Raw genomic sequence first — 11,234 nt, 5'->3', positions numbered from 1 at the left:
GGGTTTTATGCGAGAAGTTCCCCCGCAAAACTCAGTCGGACCCGCAGCGGGAATCACAATATTCATGATCAGCTCTTTTCTGAGATGTGGGTGGCTCTGAGAAGAGCCGTTGGGTTCAAACACTTACGAACGGTATATCTGAATTCACTTTTTGCTTGCTGTCTTCTTGGCCGCCTTCTTCTTCGGGGCTGCGAGTTTCTTGGGGCTCTTTGGCTTCGACGCCGCTGGTTTCTTCGCTGCCGCCTTTTTAGCCGCTGGTTTCTTAGCTGCCGCCTTTTTAGCCGCTGGTTTCTTAGTTGCTGTTTTCTTAGCTGCTGGTTTCTTCGCTGCCGGTTTCTTCGCTGCCGGTTTCTTCGCCGCTGGGTTCTTGGCGCCAGACTTCTTGCTGGGAGATTTCTTGATGGCAGATTTCTTTACCGATGGCTTGTTCGCTTTCTTCACCGCTTTCACGGCACTTTTTCCTTGACCGGATTTAAAGGATCCCGAAAGACCCGCGCCCTTGATCTGAACCAAGGAGCCGCTTTCCACTCTTTTCTTGATGCACATCCTGATCTGGGCGCGACGTTTCCCCACATCGACACCGCTGCTGGTCAGAGCCTTCATGATGGCCACAGCGGACATCCCCTTCCTGTCGCAACAATCCGCCACAATCTTATCGATTTGTTCGCCCAGCTTGGGACCGGCTGGTTTGCTCCGGCCGGCCGCCTTCTTCTTGGGAGTCTTCTTTGCGGCGGCGGGTGCGGCTGGAGGAGCCGTTTCGGCGGTTGCTGTCTCGGTCATGTCGGCGACTCTGGAAAATGCTTCTCACAATCAGACTGAATGAGAACTGAAGCGAAAGGCGGGCACAGAGCAATTTAAAGACAGCGAGCGGACGGGGCGGAGACATCCTGCTGTCAGCTTCCGGAGACTTCATTTTTTCTGTGTTTCTCTCTCCTCAAAAACTCTCCGATTCTAATTAAAATCGGACACTCCGGAGACTCAGACTGGTCCCTGTCCGTCACTGCGGCCGCAAAGTTCGCCGGAAAGAGAGTTTAATCGGGATTAAAGGCAGCACTTTCTATTTTAACCCGTTTCATTACTGCACTGCCCGCGATCTCTCTCCATTTTGTTGACCTGTTCTCTGCTTTTCGGCTGAAATTTTGAAACTAACTAAAACTTTGCGGTTAATTCCCGCTTCGGGACTGAGCTGGGGAGTGGGACCATCCCGTAACAGAGAAATCTTTTCATTTTGTACAGGAGGCGCTGGGAAATCCGGCGATGTGTTCGGACCCACAAACACAGTGATACTCGTCTAATCCGCCCGCCGCTTTAAAACACTCTCTGAATCAGCAAGTCAGGCAGTATCAATGGTGAGAATAAACAGTGGACATTTCGGGCCGAGACCCTTCATCAGGACTCTGGTAGGATATGCTGCCCGACTTGCCGGGTTCCTCCAGCATTTTGGCAGCGTTGTTCGCCATTCCCAGAATCTCTTGTCGTTATGCTGACACAATGTTCACATCTGCACCTTCAGAGGCCTGTACTGCTGTCAGAATAAAACGACAGGTTCCTCGTCATATAACACGGTGATAAATCTGATTCTGATTCCAGGGAATAAAGGACAAAGGACATTGTCTGGCCAAACTGACTGTGTAACTGAGATCCTCGGGTCCGGGAAATATACCTTGGAAATCTTTTCTACACTTTCCCCAGTTTAACCACGTTTCCTATAATGGTGACAAGAGCTGTATACAAATCGGCAAGTGTGTCCTCCAGCCATTTACACAACTGTGACATAATGTCACAACTGATATACTCTATCCCCTGACTAATGAACGCCAGCATGTTAAACCCCGTTCTTCACCACCCTGTCTACCAGTGACACAACTTTCAATGAACTGTGTGTGCACTTTACCCCTAAATCTGTCCGGCCCATTCCACTCCCTAATGACCGATCATTCATCGTGTAAGTTCTACACTGGTTTGACTTTCCAATATGCACCACCTCCCACTTATCTGTATTGAAATGCATTTGCCACACTTCGCACTCTTCCCTAAATGATCACGTCACCCTGTAATCCACGACATCCTTCCAAGTAAAGTTCAAGGAAGTTACTCCAACTTATTAATAAAACTTTTGTGCACTGGCATTGATCAGTGAAGGTGATTAGTATCAAATTCAAAATCATGTTCATTATCACGGACATATGTCATTAACTTCGTTGTTTTGCTACAGCAGTACAGAGCAATTTCTAAAAAAAAACAGTCAAAATAAGAAATACAGAATAAACTAAATCGTGTAAAAAGAGGATCAGGGAGGGGTGTGAGTCCGAAGATGAGAATAGGAAACCAAAAACCTTGTCCATTCTTGGCTCTCTTGTACTCTTCATATATCTGAAAATAAATCTTTTTGTATGTTGTTTCTATTATTGGCCAGTTACTTTCATAATTTATCTGACTTCTTTATATTGTTATTATAGTTGCGCTCTGTTTTTTAAAGTTTCATAATCCTTTAGCTTCCCATTAAATTTGATGATATTCTTTGCCCTCTCAAGTTCTTTTATGCTGCCTTTGTCTTCTGTTGTTTGTGATGTTTGCCTCATCCTCCCTTTTAAATACTGTTTCTGCTGAGGGATGAACCGATCCTGTTTCTGCCAAATTTCTCCTGGAGACTGAAACTTTTCATACAAGGTAATATGAGGAAGTTGAAATGCCCAACTGCTGTAAGCATGTTCCCATTACCCCTCTGTGTGATTTACTAATATGTCTGCTGCACAATATCTGAGCCGATTGGGAGGCCGGCAGTATAATCCCATCAAAATCATCATTCATCATTTTATTTAAAACCTATACTTACAAGACCTCATCAAAACCCCTCTTATTACTGAAGTGTTGGTCTCCTTAATCAAAGATGCAACATCCCCCACCAATAAGGTAGCTTTTAAATGTTTCCCCTTCACCTTAAACAATTACCCTGTAAATTTAGGCTTCCCTACCCTACAAAAAGAGTGCTCACCTACTGATTTTGTAAACCTCTGGACGGTCACCAGACAGCTCCTTACTCTCTCAGGAGAGAGAAAGAGAGTCCCAGTCTGTCCAGCTTCTGCTGATAATTAAAGTCCTCCAGTGTCAGTAACATCCTCATCAAACTTCCCTCCACACTTGCCAGCTTCATGACATCTTTCCTGCAACTGGATGACCAGAACTGTGCAAAATACAGCCTGGTCTCACTTTGACTTTTACAGCTGTCATATGGCATCCCAAATTCTCTACTCAGTTCCCTGATCAATGAAGACAAATAGGCCAAACACCACCTTCACCATCCTGACTACTTGTGTTGTCACTTTCAGTGAATGATGTTTCTGTATTTCATGGACCCTCTGTTCTGTAATACTCTCCAAGGGACAAGAATTTACTGTGCAGATCCTTCCCTGGTTAAACTTCTCATAATGCAACACCTCAAACTTGTCCACGTCAATATCCTTCTGCCATTCTTTGGCCGACTTCCTCAGTTAATCTCCATCCTATTGTACTCTCACACAATCTTCACAGTCCACACTACCACCAACATTGCTGTCATCTGCAAACTCACTGTCACTACAATGTCAGAGAAATTGTTAATGTAGATGACAACTGATAGTACCAGCACCGATCCCTGTGACTGTCACTGGTCAGAGGCCTCCAACCTGAATAACAAGCTGCCATGACCACCCTCTGTCTCCTTCCATCAAGACAAGTATCTTGTCTGGCATCCCCTCTGTTCTAAATGTGTAATACAAAAGAAATAAAGATTAAATCAAAATATATCTACCTATGGCCTAGATCTCTCAGAAGAGACGAAATCTCAACTCCCCACTCCAATTCTGGCCCACTCATACAATGACCGCTCTGGTTAAGTCTAACTTCTTTTTATTGGATCTTGCCACGTTCCGAATTATGGGCAATCCAACATTTCCTTGGGAACTGTGACATGCAAAATGTGCCAACTGCTCATGTTCTCTTCATTCAAACCCCCTCTCCCTTTACATAATCTGATGACTGTGTGGGACTGTGGCACTCAAAACTGTGGACTGCAGGAAACCAAAGTACACGCCTGCACTGTTCTACAAGGCCACAAATGATTAAAAAGACACTGTATAACAAACACTGGAATTCTCCAACTGAGATGAATGGGGAGGCTGGATAACTGAAAAGATTCAAAGAGAAGGAAGATAAATGTTTTGTAAAATCAGGGAAGTGGGATTGACATACAAGGAAGGCTGATGGCAGATCAGGCTTTATATGGAATTGTGGGTGAGGGACTAAGAGGACACACTGGAGATTTCATCCAGTGAGACAATGTGGATAGAGCTCAGGATAAGAGAGGTGCATTCACTGGTGGGGTTATATCACAGGCCTCCCAAATGCCAGCAGGAGATAAAGGAACAGAAATGTAGCAGGTAATGAAAGATGTAAAAGCAACAGGGTAGTTGTATTGGGTGACTAATTTCCCCAATGTTGACTGGGACTCCCTTAGAGTCAGGGGCTCAGATATCACTAAATATGTTAGAAGAATACTGGGATGTTACTTAACATAGAAGTGGATAGTCTAACCCGGGAAGGGGGTCAGAGAAAACATTGTATTGGGAAATGAGCCTGGCCATTAATAGAAGTTTCATTTTGGGAACAGTAAATAAGGACAGACTGGACCTGGTGGTAATGTGGTCATTTGGGGTACAATTCATTGCAACTGTCTACATTGAACATGTAAATGATGTTTAAGAGCAATCAGGTCAGAATTCAGACAGAACTGTTTCTATGAGGAGGAAACACAAGGATGGTAAAGTCTGGCAGAGGGGCATAGTGAGAGATGTTATGAATTCAGACTGAAAGAAAATGAAGAATAAGGAATATTTCAGAAGTAGAAATTGGAGAAGGCCTCTGGCAACATGAAACAAGCAAGAGAGAAGTTAGAGAGAGAATCAGAAGTGTGAAACGGGAAGAAGAAATAACGTTGGTGAGAAGGGGCACTGCGGAGAGGGTACGACAACGCAAGCACAGAGGAGGGGTTTATGTCTGAAGTGTGCGAGGGACTCAACCTTTACTTCTCATCAGTATTCATCAATGTGGTCATGGAGGATAGTGAGATCAGAGAAGAGAATGCTGGTATTCCAGGGCATGTTGTTCCTCAGGCAATAGAGACAAATTATAGATTGGTGAGTCTTGGATCAATGCTCGGGAAATTATTCGAGAATATTATTAGAGATAGGATCTCTAATAAAAGTTAGGAGGGTAAAAGGAGGATATCATGATTCAGAAAGCAAAGTGAGCAAAATCCCGAGAGATTCTCTTGGTATATTCATAGGAAAAGGTAAGTTAGACACAGAATCATTCCCTTGTGTGGAGGCAAATGAAATAGGAGAGGCTTTCCATGAATATTTCTGACAGTTATTTCACCATTGCAAAAATTCTTTAAGGTTGTTAAATCTCCAGGGCCTGATCAGGTACATTCTCGTACTTTGTGGGAAGCTGGAGAATACACTGTGGAGGCCAGGGAGAGATTATTTTGCTTCATCTCAGGCACCAGTTGAGGTTGCACATGATTGGACAGGGTGAGCAATGTGGAATTGATAGTTTTGAGGCCAAGACTGTGGATGATATGAAGAGGCAGGCAGTGTTGAGGAAGCAGGGAGTCTGCAGTAGCACTTGGACAGATTTGGAGAATGGACAAGGAAGTGCCAGATGAAATACAGTGTAATGAAGTGTGTGGTCATGTACTCTGGTAGGAGGAATAACAGCCTAGGCTCTTTCTAATCAGGGAGAGAACAGAAATCAGTTGTGCAAAGGGTCTTAGTGCACGATTCCCTAAAGGTTAATGTATACATTGAGTTGGTAGTGAGGAAGGCAAATGTAATACTTGCATGCATTTCAAGAGAACTAGAAAATAAAAACAAGGATCTAATGCTGAGGCTTTGGTCAGACCTCGTTTGGAGTATCATGAGCAGGGTTGGGTCACTTTTCTAAGAAAGGATGTGCTGGCATTGCAGAGGCTGTAGTGGAAATTCATGAGAATGATCCCAGGACTGAAAGAGTTAGGATATAATAATTATTTGATGATCTGGGCCTGTACTCACTGGAGTCTAGAAGAATGAGGGAGAATCTTATAGAAACACATTGAATATTGAACGGCCTAGATAGCGTTGATGTGAGAGGATGTTTCCAATAATGGAGGAATCTAGAACCAAACCACACCCTCAATAAAAGATGCCCCTCTAGAATAGAGATGAGTAATTTCTTCAGTCAGAAGGTGATGAATCAATGGATTTCATTTCCACAGGCTGCCATAAAGGCAGTCAGTAGATTTATTTAAAGCAGAGATTAGTAGATTTTTAATTATTATTAAGGGTATCAAAGTTTATGGGTAGAAGGCAGGAGAATGGGGTTGAGAGGGATATATGATGGAATGGCAGAACAGACTGAATGGGCCAAAAGGCCTAATCCTGCTCCTGTGACTTCAGGACTGATGGTTTATGCGGTGCCATTGTTTAAAAAGGGTAGTGGAAGCTCCAGGCCCATCACTCTGTAATTTGTTGTAGGGGTTTCTGAAGAATGGGATCTACCAACATTTGGTTTGATTCTAGACAGTCAGCACAGTTTTGTGCAAGGGAAATCAAGGCAAATTTCTTGAAGCTCTTTGAGGAGTTTCACAAGGACGTAGATGAGGTTAGGCCTGTGGATGTTGTCTGTATGGACATTGGCCAGGCCTTTAACTATAGTCTGGAAGGTTAGATCTAGAAAACGGAATCTGGGGAGATAGTTGATTGATTTCATAATTCCCTCTGTGACAAGAGGCAGAGGCTGATGGTTGAAGGTTGTGTCTCAGACTGGAGCTGTCTGTCTAGTGATGTGCCACTGGGTGGTGGGACCTTTGTTGTTTGTAATTTATATAAATAATGTCCATGTGAATGTATAATTCACTGAAAGTGACATCTCAGCTAGATACGGTGGTGAAGATGGGGTTTGATCTGCCAGCCTTCATCATTCATGTCACTGAGTACAAGAGCTGAGAAGAAGTGTTGCAGATACACAAGTCTTTGGTGAGGACTGATTAAAGGAAACCATGCTGATGTTGGCCTATTTTTTCATGTGTTGCCAAGTACCCGAAAATATATCCTTGACAATTGACTCCATCATCTTCCCAAACACTGAGATCGGACGAGCTGGCCTATGATTTGCTTTCTTCTGCTTCCCCCTCTTCTTTAAGAGTGGATGACCTTTGCAATTTTCCTGTTCTCTGGAACCACACCAGAATCCAGAGATTATGGAAAAAACATTACTAAAACTGCCACAATCTCTTCAGCCACATCTTTCATAGCACCGGTGTAGACAATCTGGTCCAGGTGAATTATCTAACCTCAGAACTTTCAGTTTTCCAAGGACCATCTCCCTAGTAAAGGCAAAATCTCTCATTTCTGCCCCCTGATTCTCTCGAATTTCCAGCAGACTGCTGATGACTTTGCCAGTGAAGACCGATGCACAATACTTATTCAGTTTGTCTGCCATTTTCCTGTACCACATTACTACCTCTCCAGTAACAACTTCCAGTGAACCAATATCTACTTTTGCCTCTCTTTTACACTTTGTATATCTGAAGTAACTTCTGGTAACCTCTTTAATACCAGTGGCTCGCTTACCTTCGTATTCCAAATGTTTCCTCTCTTTATGACTTTTCTCGTTGCCTTTTGTTGGTTTTAAAAGTTGTAAATCCTCTGAGAGTCAGGGACATCTCAGAGCAGATACAGAACAGGGGGACGGTGATCATTCAGCTGGAGATGGTGATTCACGTCAGTACCAATGGACAGGTAGAAAAGGGATAATGTCCCACAGTGAATATAGAGAGGGAAGAAGTTATGGAGCGGAACCTGAAATGTTGTAATCTCCAGTTTACTCCCAGTGCCCTGTGGTACTAGGGATACAAACAGAAAGTGAGAGCAGATGAATGTGTGGCTGAGGAGCTGATACAGGGACAGGGTTTCAGGATTATGGAACATTGGAACCTCTTCTGGTGCTGGGGTGACATTTACAAGAGGGATAGTTTGCAGTTTCACTGGAGAGCAGTCAGGATCATGAAGTTCATTGCTGCTCCCTTTGAGGGTTGAAATGAGATTGACAGGCGGATGTGAAACAGAACACCAGTCACTGAATGGAGAGATTGAAGCTAAGTTAGATGCCAGGCACAGCATTATGTAATGATGGATTTTGAGTCAAATCCACATCTGACCTGGAGTTTGTTTAAGGACCAGTGCAGCGTTTCAGGGCCAGTTTGTTCCAGTGAGAGGGAGGGTCAAGGATGGCAAGTTTCAGGAACCTTGGATGATGAGACAAGAATTTAATCAAGGAGGAGGAAGAAGCATACGTAAGGCTCAGGAAGCTGGAATCAAACAGGGTGTTTGAGGACTATATTTGAAAAACAGGGGAACTCAAGAACATTCGGAGAGCTGGAAACAGTGATGAAAAATCTCCAGCAAGTAGGATTGAAGATAATCCCATTGCATTCCATACATTCACTGTGGTGAAAAGGATACCTAGGGCTGCACTTTGGGAGATCCAACATCAAGGGTGTGCACAGTTAATGGTAGGAACATTAACAGTGTTGACAAAGAGAAGGATATTGAGGTTCAGAGACATCGGTTCCCTAAAACTGGGAGCACAGGTTGACAGGGAGGTAAAGTCGGTGTATGGCATGTTTACCTTCATCAGGCAAGGCACCAAGGACATGATGTTACAGGTTTATAAAATGCTGGTGAGGCCACATTGAGAGTACAGTGTTCAGTTCTGATCACCTCATTATAGGAAGCATGTGGAGGGTTTGGAACAGGATGTCTGGAGGAGGTGTGCGCTGAGGAGAGGCTCGACATGCTGAAACTTTTTCTTCTGAAGTGGCGTCGGCTCAGGAGAGATTTGATAGAAACCTGTGGAATTTTGTGGTCATAGTTGGTGTAGACAGCCAGTAATATTTTTCACAAAAGGGATGTATTTAAGCTCAGAGGAAGAAAGTGAAGACAACAGATTGATGGAGACATGGAATGCACTGTCAGGGGTGGTGGCAGAGGCAGAGAGCGCAGGAGTATTTAAGGAAATCTTAGACAGACACAGGAATATGTAGAGAAGGGCCAAAGGGCCACTCCTGTACTGTCCTTTGTTCTCTGAACAGCAGATGACCCCTGGGCATGGATCCGTGCATGAGACTGGGATATTATATTTAAAAGTTAAAGTCTGTCCCGAGCCTTGTGGCCCATCAGGCCGGTGCTTATGCCGGTTTCTGTGGCGTAAAGCGACTGAGAGTACGAGACTACCCCCCCCCCCCACCCCATAGGTCGCCAGTCTATCGCGAGGTTAACCCCCAGCATTTGCCCGTACCCATTTTCAGCTGGGTGGACTGGAGCAGTGTGTGGTTATCCCCAACAGAAAATGGTTGTCGGAGGGGCAGGACCGGCAACTCAGTTTCACAGTACAAATGCTGCAGGTACGATGGAGTGGAGGGGAGAGAGACGGAGAGATGTGTTTGACCAGGGAGACCATCTCAGTGGTACTTAGAGAAGACATCCCTGGGGATTGCCCCATCATGTGGACTGGGACCGCCGCACTGCAAAAGGGTTGGTGGAGCAGAATTTATTCTGTGTCCGGTTTTATCCATCAGTGTTTAGAAGTTCCAACTAGAGTCAGGACAGCACTGAACCTCCTTGTCGATCCACCCACCCCTTCCCTTTTCTCCCTGGCACAAACAAAAGTCTGTTCTCAGAGCGACCCACCGCCTCACAGAGGGAGCCGTGTCTCGGGAGGTCTGACCAAACTGACCCTTTCTTTGCAAAATGTTCATTTATATTTCAGAGACCCAGGTGGACGAGATTTTTAGTAAATACTGTCAGTTCCATAGGGTAAATGTACTTTTCTAGATAAATGTAAAGCTGCAAATATTATTGTTCTGTGAGGCGGTGGGAATTGCTCATGAAGCGATCGGCAGGCGGTGTTCCCGTCTGCTGCACACCGGAACGGTCCAGGGTCAACCCGCAATGTGAAACCCAGACAACACGGTTTCAGGTCATGAAGACCGGAATCGTTCAATGATCGGAGATTAAATTCACCCTCCGGGGGCTGACTCTGGAAGTTCATTTCCCCACCCCGCAAGGGGACAGAGCTCCATTCAGCCAGCAGAGAGGGGGAATGAGTCAGGGTGAAGCGGACCGCGTACTGTGCAGATTTATACCGGTTTAATTCGCGGAAGAAACACGACGGAAGGAGAGAAAACGTTGCCAGGGATGGCTCCGGTCGGGGCCGTGACAGATACACAGCCCAGATACTCTGAACGGAAATCACCCGCTGCTCAGCCCTTCCACAGACACTGTGAGTGGCTCTGAAAAGAGCCTTTGGGTAAATAGGTTCAGCTTACGTCGCTTCACTTACTGGCACCGCCGGTTTTCTTGGGCAACAGCACGGCCTGGATATTGGGTAACACACCGCCCTGAGCGATAGTCACCCCTCCCAGCAGCTTATTCAGCTCCTCGTCGTTGCGGACGGCCAGCTGCAGGTGTCGGGGGATGATGCGGGTTTTCTTATTGTCCCGGGCTGCATTGCCGGCCAATTCGAGGATTTCGGCTGTCAGATACTCGAGCACAGCAGCCAGATAGACCGGGGCTCCGGCACCCACCCGCTCAGCATAGTTACCCTTTCTTAGGAGTCTGTGAACCCGGCCGACCGGGAACTGCAGTCCAGCCCGAGACGACCGAGATTTGGCCTTGGACCGAGCTTTGCCAGCGGTGCCTTTTCCACGTCCAGACATTTCCACAGTCACAGTAACTGCTCCACCGAGAATGAAAGAATGTTCACCCAGCCCCAACTCGCCCTTTTTATACCTTCTTTGAGGTTACGATGGAAGTACATGAGGTTGTTTTTTAAACTGTGCTTTATGTTTCTGTGTTTGTAGGATAATTAATGAGTTATGGTTTTCCTGAAACTGAAAATGCCTCATGCCATTTTATTTGTAAAAGCCTTCACACTGCAAGAATACCGCAGTGTCAGTCTGCACCGAGAAAGCCTGATCACATTCTCTTGATGTTCAATGGCATTGCTGACTCTGAGTTTACCACCGTCGAATGCCAGCAGGGTCACAATCAGCAGAAACTCTCACAAAGCAGCTCTGTTTGTATTGTGTGCTTAGTAGGTCTGTGGGAGATACCCAGAATGTGAAACTGTACTAATGGAGAGAGACACACTGA

General features: G+C 45.3%; 2 protein-coding genes across 3 annotated transcripts in view; both read right to left on the bottom strand.

Annotated features, from left to right (window-relative positions):
* The window catches only part of LOC134341322 (late histone H2A.2.2-like), a 55,396-nt gene extending 44,598 nt beyond the window's left edge, over positions 1–10,798 (bottom strand). For both annotated transcript variants that reach the window (XR_010016756.1, XM_063039208.1), the window contains exon 1: positions 10,423–10,798. Coding sequence is in view for 1 of the 2 variants with exons in the window: in XM_063039208.1 (XP_062895278.1) it covers positions 10,423–10,798 (376 nt within the window). In the remaining variant the exon portion in view is untranslated. The remainder of the gene's footprint in view (positions 1–10,422) is intronic.
* Positions 145–780, bottom strand: LOC134341314 (histone H1-like). Its single transcript, XM_063039199.1, has one exon. The coding sequence runs from the start codon at positions 778–780 to the stop codon at positions 145–147; it is 636 nt and encodes a 211-aa protein (XP_062895269.1).
* Positions 10,799–11,234: the final 436 nt, after the last annotated feature.

This window comes from Mobula hypostoma (genome assembly GCF_963921235.1).
Source record: "Mobula hypostoma chromosome 30 unlocalized genomic scaffold, sMobHyp1.1 SUPER_30_unloc_1, whole genome shotgun sequence".
In the NCBI taxonomy this organism is placed as follows: domain Eukaryota; kingdom Metazoa; phylum Chordata; class Chondrichthyes; order Myliobatiformes; family Myliobatidae; genus Mobula; species Mobula hypostoma.
The sequence above is the reverse complement of the archived record's forward strand: the minus strand, read 5'-3'. Positions and strand labels throughout refer to the sequence as shown.